Source organism: Clinocottus analis, unplaced genomic scaffold, assembly GCF_023055335.1.
Source record: "Clinocottus analis isolate CAN_PGR_092001 unplaced genomic scaffold, fCliAna1.0.p SCAF_9, whole genome shotgun sequence".
NCBI classification, from domain to species: domain Eukaryota; kingdom Metazoa; phylum Chordata; class Actinopteri; order Perciformes; family Cottidae; genus Clinocottus; species Clinocottus analis.
The window spans coordinates 20,228,325-20,248,491 of NW_027176251.1; the positions used below are offsets into that span (position 1 = coordinate 20,228,325).

Sequence of the window (20,167 nt, forward strand, 5' to 3'; positions counted from 1 at the left end):
GATACAGAATAATGTTATTGTGCTTAAAGCCACTCAACAGTTATGTTCCATCAAATGTCCATATCTGAATTATACACAAGGTCAGATGTCTGGAACAATGTGGGCTCAATGCAAAGACATGAATAACGGCAATAAGTTGTCCATTACATTTCGCTGACAATTTTATCCAAACGGACTTACATTTGTTTAATGCTCTGCACAGTGAATTTAACCCCGCAAATCAGGATTAAAAGTCTTGCTCAAGGAAACAACAACATGGACTAGTGGATCCGGGGATCAAACCATCGGCCTTCTGATTGAAAGTTGGGCAAGCTAACCAGTGAGCCACAGCCGTGTCCATCAACGACAAATTCAGCAGCTCCTCATACAACTTAAGCAGTTACTACAGATGAATGAGCTATGTCAGCCATTGGATACACACACAATGTTTGTTTTAGGGCGTTGAGTCAATTAGACTCTCTCTCTCTTGCTCCCTGCTCTCTTCATTAACTTTAAAAAGGACATCTTCCCTTCGTCATCTAGAGTCGGCGTGCCACTGAAGGATGGTGACGAACCCGTTGCCATGGGAATGGCATTATGCTTCTGGTGACTGGACCGGCATGAATGAGAACAAAGGCACCTCTCTGGAGCCTCGCTGTCTGATATGCGAGTCACCTTCTTTTAGACATCAAGGAAATATGTCATAAATCACCCACTGAACCACATTTTGGTCCAGATCTAAAGTTTATTACATTTCACCAGATGGAAGTGTTTCCACAGAACCATCAATCAGGAATCCCCAATAAAGCACCAATGATTCATCTCTCCCTACAGCCATAACAATTATGTAAAGTTTGTCCTGAAGGAAGCCTTGGGGGTCATTGAAATGGGAATGGTGTATCCCCCTGGGGGCATGAGTGTGCTCAAGGAATTTTATGGCAATCTGTCTACTGGAATGTGAGATATCAAGGTCAAGGTTACTTTTAATGTCCGCCACATGAGAAGATGAGCCTGGTTGCAAAAAGTTGCCGCATGAAACGACAAACATGTCCGGAAAAACTTGCCACAGAAAGAGTCAATAAATTCTTAAACAAATCAAACTATCAACACAAATCTCCCACTGTACCGAACACATCGACATGACATGACTCAGCTAACTATAATTAGCTGAATCAGCATTCCCTTATATTTAAAGTCTAATGCATTAGAACGGTCCCATAAACTAATGCCCCTGAGGTTTGAGTTAATCCGCTCAGTTAGTTCCATGCTCGTCTCTATGCAAGATGTTCACATGCAGGCCAACAGAGGAAGAAGTGAAACACATGAGCCGACATGCCACCTCAGAGCCACAATGATTGATCTGTCGATTGGTTTCAAATGAGCTTGTGAACTGGCTCCTCGGTAAACAACGCGGTCGAACACGAAGTCCCTCTAATCCAACTCCAGAACTACAGTCGCTTACCAAGTCAATGTTTATCCAGAAGCTGTGATTTTGGATGGACAGAGCAACCGACTTAACCAAGGATGAATTGTCCAAGAGGTCATGCCCCACCTATGGCAAGTCAAAAAAGGCTGTTAACGAGCGTTTAGCCCTCGGTTAAGATATGATCTAGGACGAGTCTGAACCCAGGCCTGAACGAGCACGCTCCATCTTCTGTCAACATGCTGCAATGTGCTGAAGGACAACAACAAACCACGTCACTGACTCCTCGCTCTTAATTAGTGTCAGCTCCTAAAATGGAACTTATGTGCAGATGGCAATTATTAGCAACTACAAGCACTGTATTGACGGCAGTAATCTGCCCCCCATATCTGACATAACCCAACGTAATGTGCACATGTTGCCTGGTTCTCCATAGCATGTAACATATGTTGAGTTATTGATAGGGCTTCATAAGTGGCAGCCGCATCATGTTTGCACTGCTGGCAATGCAACTGTTGCCTGTGTTGGTGGTTGTGTGCCCAGTGGATGAGTTGTGCATGTCAGTGTGGTCACAGACACATGAGGAAGCATCGAGCCAACACTCGGGCCTCGCTCTGCTGACACAGAGGAGATATTGACTGTGATCACTGGTGCCGGCTAATTTCATTTCTCTAGAGAAATGAAACAATTCACAGACTTTCTGGGACTTTCTGTCCAAAAAGTCTGTTTCAACCCATAAAGTTTGAGTCGTCACAGGGACAGGGGGAGATTACACACAGCTGCAGAGGAGTGGTGAATGCGTGTGAGAGCGTGCATATCTGACTCTTGACTGAGTCAAGTGCCCTCGACCCCAAATTTAATTGACTTGGGAGTAATTAAAAAAACGTGTGTCTGGATGTCGGCCAACTTCATGTTCTATTGATGCAGATTAATACATATTTGTCGCTGCCTGTGGGGGCTGAAAGGCATCTGTCTTTCCATTAAACATTCATGAGCGTGCGGGACGAAGAGGAGGATCCATTCAGAGCGGCTCTCGACCCTCATATCACCTCATCTCAATGGAGCGCAGGAAAGCAGAATGGCCAAGCACAAAGGCAATGCAGTCTTCACACCTCTGTTTTAAAGGAGCCCCTCCACACACACACACACACAGACACACAAAGACGCACACTGCGTGGCTCACTGCAGGAATTGCGTTTGGTTGTTTGTCACGTCTGCTTCATTTAAATGTTTTGTCTTTTTGATCCATGTCATACACTCGTATAGCTTCCAACATATGCACAACATAATATTATTCATTTGCAGTTGTTTTTATTTTTATCTATTGACCAGATATGTTAATCTGGACGGAAATTCTCATAAAACAAACAAACACGGTAATTAACTACACACAGTTATCGGTATGTGTGTTTGTGTGTATGTGGGAGATTGTGTGTGTATAATAATAAGAGGCTCAGATTAAAATGTATTTGATTTGAAGTATCTGTATGAAGTTTTTTTTTTCTCTCTCCATGCAATGGCAGATGGTCCAGGTAGTCTGAAAAAAGGATTTAAACCTGCATTTGTTCTACTAGCCACCAGGGGGCGACTCCTCTGGTTGTATAGAAGTCTATGCTTCATGTGTTAAAGCTGTATTCTCTCTTCTGACCACTAGTGGGCGACTCCTCTGGTTGTATAGAAGTCTATGCTTCATGTGTTAAAGCTGTATTCTCTCTTCTGACCACTAGTGGGCGACTCCTCTGGTTGTATAGAAGTCTATGCTTCATGTGTTAAAGCTGCATTCTCTCTTCTGACCACCAGGGGGCGACTCCTCTGGTTGTATAGAAGTCTATGCGTCATGTGTTAAAGCTGCATTCTCTCTCCTGACCACCAGGGGGCGACTCCTATGGTTGTATAGAAGTCTATGCGTCATGTGTTAAAGCTGCATTCTCTCTCCTGACCACCAGGGGGCGACTCCTCTGGTTGTATAGAAGTCTATGCTTCATGTGTTAAAGCTGCATTCTCTCTCCTGACCACCAGGGGGCGACTCCTCTGGTTGTATAGAAGTCTATGCTTCATGTGTTAAAGCTGCATTCTCTCTCCTGACCACCAGGGGGCGACTCCTCTGGTTGTATAGAAGTCTATATAAGTGACTCTACTTCTCTCTTGATGTATTCCCTCAGTAAACATTGTGAACATGAGTTTATGTCTCAATCTCTAGTTTCTAGTCTTCTTCTATACAGCATATTGTTCATTTAGTACATTATGATCTATTAAAGTAAAACAGACCATGAAGCAGGGGACGCTTTAGGGCGGGGCTACAAGGTGATTGACAGGTCGATAAAACGGTGTTCTCCATTCTGGGGGTTTGATCATGTTTTCATCTTATAACTTAAACTTTTTCACCTTGTGTTTTTACCCCATATGCTATGCCACTAAATGCAAAACATTGGAACAAGAAATATCACATAAATATACATTTCAGCGTTTTGAGACAAGTGGTACCAACACAAACAATATTGTGGTGCACAATCATTTCACCTCCGATGACGTTGTAAACCTCTCTGAGCTTTAAGAATAACAAACTCTTCTTCATGAATGTCTGTTTGTCTGCAGGAGGCTGGAGTGCGTGGGGTCAGTGGGCACAGTGCAGCAGCGAGTGCGGCGGCGGGATTCAGACCCGGACCCGGACGTGTCAGTCGCCCCCGGAGGACTCGTACCTGTGTGAGGGCGTGCTGGAGGAGGGCCGGCCCTGCAACGCTCAGCCCTGCAGCACCGGTGAGCTCCCCATCCTCTGTGTGTCGGCTGGCATTTATGTTTCTGCACCTCCGTGTCTGTCAGCGAGTTCCCTTCTACGCTTTGTGGTTAAACATGAGCATCAGGTGTGTGCTACGTGTTTGTTTCCAGCTATTTCTTCATATTTTCCTTTTTTTTACATGTGTTTTCATCCACGCTCTATAAGTCAGTGTTTTGACTTAAGGAGTGCATGTTGGAAAGGGGACTTTGATCGATGAGAAATAATAATGAAAAGTACACAGGAAATTAACATCGGAGCACGATTATGTAGAAGTTATTCACAAAGAAGCTGCATTGTTCTCCCACTCAACGCTTTCTTCATTTGTCCAGAACTCGTAGTATTTTTCTGTCCGACAAATAACTCAAACAGTAGATTGTCATTAATGCTGCGGATGTGTTTGTGTTTTTTGTCGGTTAGTCATGCCATCACAGGGCATGATTAACATCAAATCAAACATTATTATACTACAGCTGAACACATGAAAGGAGCTCCGCACACATTCACAGCACATTGACACCGACAGCACTACAAAAGTCCCAAGTTTGGCTGATGCTGTTCTGGGTGACCAATCACGTCACGGTTGTGTCCCAAACTTGAGCCGTTCATGAAGGACCTCAGGTTGCTAACCCCCCCAACCCTCCCTCCTCCCCCCCGGCCTTGACTCACCCCCTTTAGGCAAAGGTCGCCATCATCTCTCCCGCAGCCAGTCGCTTCGCTCGGTGGACAGCCGCAAGCGCGACGACGTAGACAAGCCCCGCGGCGGACAGCAGAGCCCGCAGACAGGTAAGACAACGGGACGCAGAGGGATCCCATGCATCAGTCACTGTGGCAGCTTGGGTGACTACCACTACACACCAGGACAACACACACTCACACATCTATCAAAATCTCCCAAAGTAGTGCCTCGTCCACAACGGACTAATTCCAACATGGACCCTGACTGAACATAGTGAAGGTGTATTTTGTATGTGAGGTCTAACAGGCCACTGGGCCCTGTCTGCAGAACACCAAGACAAATGGAGTCCTCCCTCTCTGTTAAAGTGATACTCCACCCAAAATCAGGAGTAGCAGGAAGTCGATGCTGAAAGACGTAGTTCAACACTTTGGGGCGTGTGCTTATTCGTTGCTTCATCTCTCCAACTGTTCCATACGAGTCCGTGTCTCTGTGGTGGATATGGAGCTGGGATTAGTCAGTTTAAGGCTTTTCTTTAAGTTTCCACCAAGGTTTCCTTAACGTAAAAATAATTGATAATAACACCCTTCAGTCTTCTTCTTAAGGTTTTCTTTAAATGTTCACTGAAGTGTTGAACGTTTTGTCCTTATTTTTGTTTTCATACTTAATGAATCCCTTAACTTTTGTTAAACCATTGCACAAAATACCTTTGCAACTGGACCCCCGATGCTGTATCATGTATGTATGTATGCATACATGCATGCATGCATGTGTGTATGTATGTATCATACAGCGCCATCGGGCATTGGAAACAACAGCTCTTTTTTGTTTATGTGTTTTAATTTAGTCCTTTTAGTTCCATAAAGTTAGGAAAGCAATGTTTAAGTCAAGCCTGATGTTTGCTGACACAGAGCTCGGCTAATTGTGTCCCAGTTTCGTACTTGAAGCAAAGACAAGACAGCGGTATCAATCTTTTCAATAAACTTAGAGAAAAAGTGCAAATCTGCCAATGACCCAACACGTTGAACTATTACTGTAGAAGGTGGCTGTATGAGGAAGCTTCTTCACAGAGACAAGAGGCTGTGTCAGTATTTAGTATTTTAACACAATGTGCAAATGGCTGAGGGATTGCGCACCGCCAGTTTGGATATTTTGACTTTCGTCCACCAGAACTTATTAAATCCATTGTGACCGATATGAATGGAAGCTGACCGCACCCAGTGCTCTTTGGAGAGAAGTCAAGTAGCGACCTTTCAAGCCTACAGTGTGCAGCTCTGGTACAAAGACAAAGTTTTTGTGTGAAGTATCACTTTAATTTGCTGATCGATTCCCACCTCCTGTTTACTTCTCTTCTCCCTGCTTCCCCCCCCTCCGGCCGTGACTGCACAATTTTCCGGCAGTCATGGCCATTGAAAAGATGACTGACATATCCTAAATCAGTGGCATTCACTTCTAAAGGAAGTGAATGCAAAGGATATGACATCAGAGCCCCACACAGATGAAGAAGGACAAGCAGAACAGTAGCGGGGGTCCGTTTCAGGGGCCGCCTCCTTTTGAAGGATGCAGTGTGTGAAGTCGGACAGATCATTAGGTGGGCTGGACCTGCAGCTCTGATGGTCTGCAGAGGATTAAAACCCCATCATTGTTATTTAACTGAGCAGCGTGCAGTGGTTTGGAATACTGAGGCCCATCAAAGACCACCAGCTACGACCGCCTCATTCATCAGCCACATTTGGAGGGACCTGTGGAACGGGACCGCCTCATCCACCTGATTGGCAATTTTAGAGGAGGCCGGCCCCTGAAATGTGGCCCCCGCTAGCATCTACCCTCTATCACACCACGACCCTTCCTCGTTTGGCCACAGAGGCTGCATCCTGCATGATAATTAGTTATGGCCCTCTCCTTTTCCCTTCTTCCTCTTTTTTCTCCCTCCTATCCTCCTGTCCTTTACCCACCCTACCCTCCTCAGTAGACTCAGCTTCAGGGGAGGAGTGGTCAGCGTGGAGTGTGTGTTCTGCCACGTGTGGGGAGGGCTGGCAGAGTCGCACTCGTTTCTGTGTGTCCTCCTCCTACAGCACCCAGTGTAGCGGGCCCCTGCGCGAGCAGAGACCTTGCAACAACTCTGCCGTTTGTCCAGGTAAGCCCCTCCCCTCCACCCGCCCCTCTTCCCTCCACCCCCCCCACTGCCACCTCCCTGCGCTCGCCCAGCCCTCTCCTGGACCCTGCCTCGCCCATTTAGGACCCACTTGACTCCCCTCCTCAGGCACTTAGCAAACCCGTGAGCAACCCCCTCCTCCCCACGTTGATTTCCACCCTCACTTTTGCCTGCAAATGACTCCCACTATCAGAAGAGAGATTCCACACTGTTCTCAGGCTCTCCTACACGCAGACAGGCAGGGAGACTCCTCAACTTCCAAAGCAATGTCATCTCAAGGCAATGGCTCGGCGTAGAAGAACCCAGTTGTTAGTACCAGTCGGTCCAGTTCACGGTCTCAGTCGTGTGTTTGGTGCATCAAGGTGTCCGTCTTTAAATCATACCCCAGCTGCTCTCGTTGCAGTGCACGGCGCTTGGGACGAGTGGTCGCCGTGGAGTTTGTGCTCCTCGACCTGCGGCCGAGGTTACAGGTCCCGAACCAGAAGCTGCGCCCCCCCACAGTTCGGGGGAGATCCCTGCGATGGCCCGGAGAAACAGACCAAATTCTGCAACATCGCTGTCTGTCCAGGTGAGGAACGCATTCGTTACTTACTTGAAAAGCTATTCAAGATAGAAAAACAATCGGAAAGTCAAAAAGGTGAAGCCAAAACATGCATTTAATGTTTCCATGTGACAGCACATGAGGTGAAACTCCCCCGTGGCCCCGAGCGGCTCGCTGTTCGCTCTAAAATGTGTGACCGCGGGAGCTTTACACTCTGACATATCTGGAGGCCCGTCATGTAGAATAAACTGCAGACAGACAGACTGCATGGAAGACGTGCACGTGGTCACCGTGACGCCATGGACCTCGGGTTTGAGCTTTGACATTTTGCCAGTCGCCGTCTTGACTTATGCAGAAGTGGTACAAGAGGGTGGAGCTAAATACAACTGAAAAATGCATTTTGTCGGCAGCCTAAATGTTCGGAATTGATAAAATTCATCATCATCATCAAGGTAGAGTTCTATACAATCAGACTTTTGTCTTGTGTGTACAGCCGTTTAAACACCTTTAAAAAGATTCATCACACTCGTCCTCCTTCGGCTTCTTGCCTCGCCATCGAGTGTGACTCTGGAAGCCTCATCAACACATTTACCTTTGACTTTGTAAAGAAAAGTTGGTTCTAAGCTCTCTGAATGCTGGTCTATTCACGATCTACATTCATTATGTATCATGTATTGCACATTAATAATGCAAGTCTGTTTGATGTGTGCAATTATTCAGCCATGAGGAGCATGTGGACGTGGAAAAGTGTTCATCAAAATGTCTTTGACTCAGTGCATAATGCCCCACGTGTGCCGTCTGCTCTGCTTGTCTGCTGTCGTGCCGTGGGCCTCCTCAGTGGACGGCGTGTGGAACGAGTGGTCCAGCTGGAGCTCCTGCTCCGCCTCCTGCTCCAACGGGACCACGCAGAGGACCAGGGAGTGCAACGGGCCCTCGTACGGAGGCTCCGAGTGCCGGGGGGAGTGGCTGGAGACGGTGGACTGCTTCCTGGGGGAGTGTCCGGGTACGAAAGAGGAAGAGCAGGACCCTTTACTCTGGGCCATGAATGTATCGCATTGCAAGTGTTGCTGGTTTACTTAAGACTGGTGGATACAAACTTGTTATTTCATCATGCAGACACATTAGCTTTCTGCTTCTATTGTATGACGTCACAAAAGCATCACATAATAGAACAAAGCAAAGCACGGCCCGTCATTCTGCTGCAGGATGACAACAGATTTACATTTAAAAACAATGCAGACGTTACGGAAATGTATAATACCCACATATATGTATCTTCTTAACATAAAACACGTTAAATACAGTAGTGGCAACTCAATGTCGATGTTTTTTTTGTTTTTTTATCTAGCAACAATACATTTCCATCAATATGTGTGTATAAAGACCTTATATGTCCAAAGCACGAGTGGAAACTGTGAAGTAAATAAAGCTTCCATTGACTATATATATATATATATATATATATATATATATATATATATATATATATATATATATATATATATATATATATATATATATGTTGTTTCTGGTTGGATTATTAAGTATTTCAAGTATGTGCTCGTGAACTGTAATGTTGTAATTCATTTTTAGAATTTCAACCAGTGCATTTCTTCCAGTCTCCTTTTTAAAATGTTCATATTAATCTGATTATTGTATCTAATTACGACATTGAATCTAATAAGAAAGGCTCGTGGGCCGTCATGTTGTGTAACTGTTGAGCGGCAATGAACAGATCCACGAGGTCCCCGCTAACTCTGTCCCTGTGTGCGTTCAGTGGATGGCAAGTGGCAGCCGTGGTCTCTGTGGACGGGCTGCACGAAGACCTGTGGAGGGGGGAGCCAGCAGAGGAACAGGATTTGTTATGGGCCCTTTTTTGAAGGGCTGGCCTGTCCTGGAGAGCGAGAAGAGGTCCGGGGCTGTAACGAGAAGAGATGCCCAGGTCAGTGGAAGGGAACAGGGTTTGCTTCGTCAGCAGGGTTTTCATCACTTCGACATGTCCGACCCCTGCGGTAACACACTGTCCATTATCATCCACGACGCGACCCTCACTGACTCTCCTTCTGTGGGCAGAACCTCATGAAATATGTGGCGAGGACAACTTCTCCAATGTCGTTTGGAAGATGACGCCAGCCGGCGACACGGCCGCAGTCCGCTGTCCTCCCAACGCCATGGGTGAGCTCACGTGAGACGGCAGCGTCCAGCGGCGGCTCTGGGAGTCGGACTAGAGCCACTTTGCTGATGTTGGTCCTATGTGTCCTCACACAGGGCTCATCCTGCGGCGCTGCAGCCTGGACGAGGAGGGCATGGCCTACTGGGAGAACCCCACCTACATGAAGTGCATCTCCAACGACTATCGCAGTATACAAACTTTGGTGAGCGTTAAGAGGTTCTTTTACACTCCTGGTGTCAAAATAACCACACGAAGACGTTAATTATGTATTTTCAAATGTACCTGTCAGGAGACAAAGGTGTGACATTTCAACAGATTCTCTTTGAATAGATTACTCCAGGATGTTGTGTCTAAGGCGTCGATGTGAACTAACAGAAGCCTCTTTTTCTCCGCCAGACCCGGGAGCACTTGTCCAAAGCGCAGCGTGGCCTTGTGGGAGACGGAGTTTCAGAGGTGATGACAAAGCTGAAGGTGACGTCCAGCGACGGTACGAGCTACAGCGGGGATCTGCAGGCCATCTTGGACGTGCTGAAGAACATGACCGAGATCTTCAGGAGGGCGTACTACAGCCCCAGCAGCGCAGACATGAGGGTGAGGTGATGGATTGGGTTCCTGGCAGTGTGGGGGTTAAAGCCTAGAACCACGACCCGATCCGATGGGTGATCCACTTGTGAACACTTTAATTTAATTCTTCACCTGGTGCAATACTTTTATACACATTTGTACTTAATGTGCAATACTTTTATACACTTTTCCTTATTTTATGTTTGATTCCATCTGTTTTTTTAATATTCTTCTTACTGTTTAATTTTGTTTAATTACTGTTCTACTGTTTATTTTTACTACGTGGTCTTTATCTTTATTTACTGTGCGCAAGACTGCTGTAATCCAGTAATTTCCCCACTGAGGGACTAATAAAGGATTATCTTATCTTATCTTAATGTCACTACTCATATCATTTATCAGCTCATCTACGCTCCAAAGGAACAACGTCAGAATCAGCTCTATTGGCCGTGTGTGTTTACACATACATGGATTTGACTTCACGGAGCTCGCATTGTACATTTATACATATAACACGTGTCGGTCCCCATTCGACCCCTACGTCGGCCATCTTGCTTCTTTCTCATCTCTGTTGAAGCTGCACATGCTCAGTGGCACTCGGGCAGGTGGGAGAGGAGAGCGTAACGTCAGCCAGAGCGAGCAGACTGTCAGGAATTTGGAAAGTAGATAATCCCCAAAAACATTTAATGGCATCCATTGTTTATATTATGCACATGAATACACTTCCCATAATGCAATTCGATAGTGTCGTTGGTATCCTGAGTGGTGAGCTAATCTGTCTTAAACACCCACTAACATGTTTTTTTCCGATTAGTTTGCAATTCATTCAAAGTTCTGTGTCACTTTGAGGTGAAGTGGAAATACTGTATGATACAGGAAATCTCCAGGGATGTGGACCATTTTGATCATTTATTAAAGTATAAAACATGCAATTAATCTGCTCACCTCAAAGCCACCAGACTGCATTCAGAAGAAAAGGCATCTTAGCTCGCTGATTGTCCAGATTGTTCATTCAACCTCGACAGAAACCACATGATACAGTTTGAGTTTGAAAGAGAGACTGAAAAAAGAAAAGATTGCAACATTTTCACTGTTAACTAATTCTGTCCTCCGCCGCGCTCGTGACGCAGAACATGAAGCACGTGTTTGAAGAATAATGCAGCTCTATGGCATTCATGAGAGTTAGATGAGAATAAATCTGCAGTCTATCATCCTGTTACACCTTACATCCTGACTTCAGACTGGAAAGCTCACAGTGTGACGTCATGTCTTTGTCTTTCCAGAACTTCGTGCAATCAGTCAGCAATCTGTTGATGGAGGAGAACAGGGAGCGATGGGAGGAAGCGCAACTGGTTAGTACCGTCCTCTCTTTCTCCAGTAAAACGGGCTTTACAGCGCCGCCTCGTCAGTAATTACCCCTCTAGTCCGACGGTGAGAAAAACAACCCTGGAGATGCACAATTGACGAGTTGGACACTTTGACAAAGACGCAGGTGGACCGACAGCCCACCTGCACCTCTTCAGGCTGACAGAGGTAGAGGAGGAGGAGAGCCGCCGAGGGACAGAAATATCTATAGCTAATGAGTAACCGAGTCGACGCGCACCCACTCATCCATCTGCTGCTCTCGTCTTTGCCTCATTCAGCCGCCCAGCTGTCGCGCTTTTCTCGGCATGCGGGCGCCGGAACGCGGCAAACAAACCAACCTGGGCTCCTCCGACGAGGCCTGAACGCACGCAGCGCGCTCTGTGGACAGGAAGTAGCTCCTCACTATGAAGGATCGTTATCCCCATCAACAGCGGCGCGCCAAGAACTTTTTATTTTCAGGAAGAGTTCTCTTATTTTCAGTCACATGACTGAAATATATCGGATCAAAGTTGATCACTTCTCAGCGTGACGAATATATTGAATATATTGGAACGAGCATGTCCGGCTTCTGAGCAGCCTGAGGTTTCCCTTTTATTCTCTTTGGTGAAATCATGAATAACTTGCAGTGGCTTTGAGAGTAGGGGCAGGGAGTTGTATCCCAGTGGGCTCCGTTTGATCAGGCGCTCAGTCGTCAGACCTTTACTGACGACCCGAGATGGATTCCCAAGCAGGTAAATCTGCCTTCTGGGACCCAGAGCCACAGGGGGGCGGAGGGGGAGGGGGTCTGAGTAACAGCCTCTGTGGGGAGGTTCACCGCCTATGAAGAATGAAGAGCTATTTTTTACGGCCGAGGGAAGTTCAATCTATCAACGTTTGAACTTGAGCTCCTCAAAGCCAGAAATCTCAAAGTGGTGATGTCATCACGCTGTTCCGTAGACAATGAATGTCGGGCTGCAGTCGAATAGTCAAACAATCACCTCCTAGTGGCGAGGAAAGATGGGAAGGAGAGTTCATAAGGAGTTAGGAAAAGACAACCGCGGTGTTTAGAGAAGACAATTTCACTTTCACTTACAGCAGTTTGTTTACTTTACAGCAGTTTGTTTACTTTACAGCGGTTTCATTACTTTACAGCAGTTTCATCACTTTACAGCGGTTTCATCACTTTACAGCAGTTTACACGGTTTACAGCGGTTTCATCGCTTTACAGCAGTTTAGACGGTTTACAGCGGTTTCATTACTTTACAGCGGTTTCATCGCTTTACAGCAGTTTCATCACTTTACGGCAGTTTACACGGTTTACAGCGGTTTCATTACATTACAGCAGTTTCATCACTTTACAGCTGTGTTCAGCAACGTAACGTTGACAGTTTTCCAGCCGGTTTAACAGATCATTGAAAGTATTTCCAAGTTACGCTACTTATTATTTACTTGATCTGCGTCTGTCGCTCATGATCGTTTGTTCTCGTGAACGGACGAATGAAACGTCACTTTAAATGTTGCCGCCACAAGGGATTGTGGGTCGGCATTATCTCCTTTCCTTTCGTTAAGAAAGTTCCACTGGGGCCTAGGCTAAAGGGGCTAAGTTAGGAGGCATGAAGCTGCTTTCCTTTGCGTTGAGAGAATTTGACCGGCCCTCATCATGGCGGCCACGTCGGTACTTCTGGGTCAATTCCCTCAGTGAGGACGGTTCTAACCCAAAAGGACGATTTGACCGCAGCCCTGGTTTCCTTTGTTAAACCCAAATGAGCATTATTCTATTGTGACCAGTACACTCAACTCACTGGGTGCCAATTCCTCCCAGTTCATTGTCTGTCGAGCAGCTAACACGGACACGTTTAGAATAGTTGTATCGTTTGAAAGGCCGTTACTTTTCCGTAGTTTGTATCGTGCTTATAATTTCCCATTTCACGAGATAAAATGCTGCCGATGCGTCACGTGTGCAGAGAGCGGGATAACGTGAGTAATCCGTCCCATCTCAGTGTAAATCTTGTAAAGCGGAACGTGAAAGCTTATAATCACATGAAACAGAACAAACAGAACACGCAGTCACAGTTACATTGTCTGCTTGTGCTAATGATGAAAATCAATAAAGCATTACCAAGAAAATAAGGCAACTTGAAGCAGACATAATGGGACGGTTTGGCTTTCTTAATTAAATGTTTGTTCCGAGCATTTTGCATTTTATTGTGTGCTGAATAGAAATAAGTGCACCAGCAGTAGCAGCAGGAAGTCAGGACGACACATTCAATAGTCTTAAAAACACAAGAGATGGAGATTATGAAATGAGATAAAACATGAAATCTACCTGGAAAAACCCTTGAAGCATATTGCTAATAAACATTGCTTTGTATTTAGAGTTTAAACTCTAGATGTTGATGTTGGTTGGGACATAAACCAATGTTGTATCTTTTCTGTTGTTACATGTTTATATTACATTTAATCACTTTCCTCCATAAGATTTGCAGCTCGTGTTTACACTTGCATTATAATATCTTAAGTGGGCCCTGAGGCCGTGTTCAGAAACAATATTTAGCTTTTCTCGTCTAAACTAAACACAATTTGTCTTGCAGTGTAACTGTAGAAAGTCCCAGGACTCCTTATATATTCTGTATTTGTCACAATCAAACAAAGGTTTGTCCAGCTCGCGTTAACGCAGACGATCGTTGTCTCATCGCTGCGAGTCGCAGCTCATACGTTTGAGTTTTCCTCGCCATTGTTGAATAATCCTGTCGTGGAGGAGGACGACAGTCTTCATATTATTCAGGTCCACAGCGCTCGCTTTGTGTTGCTCACTCCTCCAAAGTGCATCCCCAGAGTGTTAAAACAGAGACAGAGCTAATTGCAAACACTGTCGGCATCCAAATGAAGAGCCGGCCGTGACGCCGCCGAATGAAATATTAATGACGATTATAGCTGTGCAGAACGGGAGGAATGGTGGCACTGGACTGGTGTGGCAACGTTTGACAGAAATATGATTTCTATAAAAGGGCTTCCCATTGTGTGCCATATATATATATATATATATATATATATATATATATATATATATATATATATATATATATATATACAAACACACAGTATTATATTTCTGCTGAAATCCATAATCCTTTTTGCTCATTCTACTTTCATGTGTCTGTGTTTCCTCAGCTGAGGCCGAACATCAAAGAGCTGTTCCGTCTGTTGGAGGACTTTGTGGATGTCATCGGCCTGAGGATGAAAGACTTTCAAGACATGTATGAAGTCACCGATAACCTAGGTCAGCCTCATCTCATCCAGGAGATCTCCACCGCTGTCTCTGCTTTTCAAAACACATGCTCTTATCACAGCTTTGTGTTTTTCTGAAGATTAATCTTCCAAAGGTGACACACAGAAGAGGAGAGGGCAGGGTGACATGACCATGACTCAGGTTGACCGGCCAACGCCAGTGTTGCATCCAGCGAGCGCTGTATGACATCATTCATAGCGTTGGCCGGTTTTAGCTCGTCACAAATGTATCAATATGGTTGTGTATGGTAGCTGATAAGTAAGGTTTTCAATGAAGAAATACTAAGATGTTTGATTTTATGTAGAAACAATAACACAGTATTGCACTGCCTTACTGTTTATTTATTTTATGGACAAAATCAAAGCCGTAAAAGTGAACTTTGAGCTCCGATGACTCAGAAGCCTACACTTCCCACAATGCATCTCAGGGAGCAAACAAAGAAACACATTTTCAGTCATTATGAGGACACTGTGAACCATCCATGAGTCATAAGTTGACCTTCCTGTGTGGGAGCAATGCTCCTATATTCTATATTTTAGAATAGACAGAGCTCAACACAGACAGAGGGACTCATTAGTGAGTGTGTGTCGTATAGGCTCACCTTTATTACCACAATTTCATATATTTTAGTTGTATTTGTTTAACTGCATTGGTACATTTGCTGGAAGTCACATGAACTGTAAAATATCGTCCTTTATTATTATGAGGGTAACACATCTTTACAGGGTCTAACTGCAGTATGTTTGGCAGCCCCAACTTTAATTCATATTTTATATGCAAATGTCATTAATGCCCAATTTCATCTAAATACACAAACTGATCATGAGCTGTTCTCATGTGCTGCTGGTGGGGACAGAATAATTATATATTATATATATAATATTTTAATCAAACTCCACATCGGGGAGTTGATCGCTGTTCGTTTCCTCAACGTCAACATTGAGTCACGTCAGGAATTCAGTTCTTTTAAGGACATCGTTGTGTTGTCTAACGTTACATGTTCTAACACAACAATGGAGTTTTGTTGCCAAAGCAAATATGTTATCTGAATGGTCTTATGTTTTGTATTCTTTAAATGTAGTTGCCGAAAGGAAAAGACTGCAGAAGTGAAGCTTTAGTACCTGGAGGTTCTGGGTTGAGTCTGGACCTGACTGGTCAGACTGGTCCTGCTTTGGCTGTTTCCTCTGGTTGGGATTTGCCCAATGTCTTTTTGTTATGAATTCAATTAATTGAATATTATTGTATGGAGGCACAATAAACAATAGATCTCTAAAGCAATATATTTCTGCATCCACCCTGAGATAAGCCTGATTGTTAGCTCTCTGCAGGGCAGCAGGTCTATCCATAACCTGCTGTCTCCTTCCATTTCCCAGTGACTATAAACGCTCGGCTTTCTCCTCAAACAGGGGAAAAAATGTAGTGTAGTCATCACAGAGACTCGGCTGCTCCCTGTGACCTCCAGATGAAAACGAGGCAGAGCTGAAGTTTAGTCAAGGGAGGTATGTGGGAATTGGGGCCAGATGAGAGGTCCTGTTTATAGCGGTGCCACCTCGCTGTCTGGAGCCAAACAGCCGCCCACGCCGCAGCGGGCCTCCCCCGGGGCGGATGACCTCCGACCCCCTCCCACACCGCTAACATAAGCAAAGCTGCATCAGCTGCCAACGGACAGTTAGATCTGATCGTCTTCCTGCAAACTTATCAAAGCAGCCTGTTGTATAGGAGGCGGGATTCATCACACTCCAACTTCCTCTCACTAAGTAGTTACTTTTCTTCTTCTTCTGACTTTTAGCTGTTCTTTAAATTCAACATATTGACTTTTTTGTTTTTATGGGAATAATAGTAAATCATGAAAATGGTCTTTTCAGATATGCTACTTCTTTTTGAAGGTAAATTAATAAAATAACAGATATTATTGCACAGACTGGCAGCGGTGCATGGAAACACCTGCACCCATCAGCAGCTTTGCACAGACAACAATCACTGAATACTAAAACTAATGGAGCATGTTTTGAGAGAAATATCTGACATTCAATGCTGGAATACCAGCCGGGTGTCACAGAGACTGTCCAGGGGCCCCGGGCCCCCAGGGGCCCCCACAGCTGCAGGCGCAATGCTATCAGCTGGTTGAAATATGAACTGTTACACACCATATCTACTGATATGATCGGGGCTTTAAGGTGGGGCTGTTTGACTGTCTGACCTCGATGGGGGTAAGAAACCATCATCATGTCAGTTCTGTGCTGACATTTTGAACATTCTTTAATGTTTTTTAGATGTGCTCTGCCCACTTTAGACCAGAGAAAAACACACTTCTCACGTGAAATAACTGCATTTGGCAGAACACTTCATGCTCACGTGTGGCCCGTGAGTTATGGCCAGATTGTTATCGAGGACATACGTGGTCAGAGCCTTGAGTCGGTCGGTAAACGATAGAGGAAAGACGCCCATAGCAGCAGCAGAGTGAAGTATTGCACACCTGGACAAAGATGGAAGTATTCATTTCAAAAGCTGCACGAAGAGAACGTCTGAGTCGTCTCTTTTTCCTGCGTTACAGTCCTGAGCGTCCACAAGCGCCCGGTGGTGGGACACGCAGACATCAGCTTCCCCATGAAGGGCTGGAGGGGCATGGTGGACTGGGCCCGCAGCTCCGAGGACCGAGTCACCATCCCCAAGAACATCCTGTCCTCTGGCAAGCCAGGTGAGCTGGGACACGTCTCACACGCTCACGTAACATTTGACAACAAATAATGAGCTCCTTGGATTATTTATGAATGTGTCTTTTAAAAGCAAAACATGTTCTCACGGATAGTGATGACAGCCTTCTGGCTCTGGATTCAAGATTGTGTGCACTTGAATATAAGTGTGTGTGTGTGTGTGTCTCTGATTTTGTTTGTTTGTGTGTGTGTGTGTGTGAGAGAAAAAAAACAAGCTGAAATAGTGAACAGGAACTGATTCATAAAGCAATGTTTACTGACATAAATCTGCAAAGCAAAGCGCCCGCTGAGACAAACGATGGCTGTATTTAATGTTGAGAATAAAACGCGCAGGAGAATAACATCGTTTTTCATTACCCACTGTTCAGCAGCTGCACGACCAAAAAAAAGACACGTCGTCTTCCAGGAGGCCAGAGTTGGTTTCATAAATTGTTAACACAAAGCCCATCTGCCTTAATAATGCGCTGGCGCTGAATTGCAAGCAGAAGCATTTCCATACTTGTGTTGCTCGCAGACAAAAGGGATTAAACACGGCCGTGGTCCTACAGCTGGGACGAGCCTGTGACTGTTCCTTCAAGTATGAGGATGTACTGCTCTCTTCCAGTTCATGTCATTGTAAATTGAACATATAGGAGTGTTGTGTCTCACACTCTGGAAACCAGTGTTCTGATTTGACACGCGAAGCTCTGTGAAAACCTCTCCAGCTAAAATATCTTTAATGATTTACCGCTTTGAAATGCCCCTAAGAAGCGTCCCACTGTATGCCCAGCAGCAGCATTCCTCATGCCAACTGGAAAACACGTATTCACAGATACGAATACGGAAGAAAATTGGATATCTTATATTATAATATTGTTGCTGGTCAGCTTTTCCTCTTTAGGGGGCGCTGTTGCAAATGTTCCGTAGTACAAATGCACTCAGCTGCAAAGCTTTCTGTGCTTTCAGCTGCCTCTGTCCATTCTTTGTGAATGTGGCCTTCAGTGTCCTCTTTATTAACTCTATCTTTTTTATTACACTGAGACGTGTTGCATGTATATGTAAATGTATGTAAATGGGAAGGAGAACGCATTGGAATCCGCTCTTAGCCCAGTAGATCCATCTCTGACCAGGACTTCAATAATAAACATCATTAAGTTTGAACAGGTGAGAAAAATATTGTTTAAATCAGCAACTTAACTTGCAGAGGTCAGATACTGCATCTGTAGAGGAGAGTGTGTATGCCTGTGCGTGGTCGCTGCAACGCTTCCCCTTCAGGCCTTCACAATATATTTTCATAGATATATTTATCTGTATGTAGCTTCCTTTTAATGGCTCGGTGTTAAAATACCAGTCTCCGTCTCCATCATTTCGATACAATGGAAGTAAATGCAGTTTAGCTTCTGGAGCTCAAATAACCGTCAGGCCGCATTTGAAAACCTTAACATTGAACCTGGACCGCTGTCATTGGACCTCGTCCACACAAAGGAAACTTCCCTATGAAATCCGTGGCGTGCTGCAGTTCATCAGGCCTGTGCAGTGGCAGCAGGTCAGCCGGCTCTTCCTGGGAAATCCCAAAACGTTCCTCAGGCCAGATGGAATATACGGTGTAATCTCAGGTGGACGTGCTCAGAACAGCTCCGAACAGGAGGGCCGATGCCCTTGAGTGTCTCTCAGGGTGAGCCCGGCCGCACTGAACTGAAACTCATTTCAGCCACTTGCATCCAAAGCCGTATTTCGATCCCTCTCCCGAGCCGGTGGCTAAAGGTGAGGGCAGGAATGTAGATTAACGGCTAAATCAAGAGCTTTACCTTCTGGCTCCGCTCCGTCTTCATCAACAGCAACGCTGGTGCAAACGCCTGGATTACAGCTGACGTCACACCAATCTGCCTACATGTTACAGTCATTGTTTCTAACATCTAAATTCCAGTCACATTCACGTATATGATGAGTGGAGGCTGAAGGATGGCCGTGCAATGCCCTCAGGTCTAAAGCTGGACGTGATATCTAACTTAATTTCTGATCATAACTCCAAAACAGGGATTTATTGACATCATTCTAACCCTTTGAATGCACATTTCTTTGCATAATGAAACTTTCACAAATGGAAATATGTTTTGCATACGAGACGTCAGGGGAACTACTTTGTGTCCGGGATATGCCGATGATGAGCATGAGAAATAGCTCAATCAGCTTCTAGATACAAAAAAAAATGTACATAAAGGAACTAGTGATTGCTGTAATGGCCAAGGGAGCAAACATTTTGTTTTTAATGTTTTTCATTTTAATTCACTGTTCTAAGTCATGTTGCAGTTTACACGGCTGCTCTGAGGCGCGGCACCCAACATCAGGTTAGCACCGTTAGCGGCGTAAGCGCTGTTAGCGCTGTTAGCACCTTTAGCTGCGAGCCGCCGGCTCAGCCGTCACCACGTGGTGAGCCATTAAGAGGCAACAGAAATGCTTCCAATCTCATGTAGAGCAGTGATTCTCAACTTGTGGGTCGCGGACCCGTTTTTCAGTGCCTTTAACTGGGGAAAAGGATTTTTTGCATTTTGCCATG

General features: G+C 45.2%; 1 protein-coding gene across 8 annotated transcripts in view; it reads left to right on the top strand.

The window, feature by feature from the left end:
- The window catches only part of adgrb1a (adhesion G protein-coupled receptor B1a), a 141,943-nt gene that overhangs the window by 62,997 nt on the left and 58,779 nt on the right, over window positions 1-20,167 (top strand). For 6 of the 8 annotated variants that reach the window (XM_068570545.1, XM_068570542.1, XM_068570543.1 and 3 more), the window contains exons 3-14: window positions 3,998-4,159; window positions 4,854-4,961; window positions 6,821-6,988; window positions 7,410-7,574; window positions 8,386-8,550; window positions 9,325-9,489; window positions 9,621-9,722; window positions 9,816-9,922; window positions 10,117-10,311; window positions 11,568-11,636; window positions 14,800-14,908; window positions 17,472-17,615. In XM_068570545.1, the coding sequence (XP_068426646.1) occupies window positions 3,998-4,159; window positions 4,854-4,961; window positions 6,821-6,988; window positions 7,410-7,574; window positions 8,386-8,550; window positions 9,325-9,489; window positions 9,621-9,722; window positions 9,816-9,922; window positions 10,117-10,311; window positions 11,568-11,636; window positions 14,800-14,908; window positions 17,472-17,615 (1,659 nt within the window). The remainder of the gene's footprint in view (window positions 1-3,997; window positions 4,160-4,853; window positions 4,962-6,820; window positions 6,989-7,409; window positions 7,575-8,385; window positions 8,551-9,324; window positions 9,490-9,620; window positions 9,723-9,815; window positions 9,923-10,116; window positions 10,312-11,567; window positions 11,637-14,799; window positions 14,909-17,471; window positions 17,616-20,167) is intronic. The other 2 variants (XM_068570544.1, XM_068570547.1) reach the window with 2 other exon arrangements.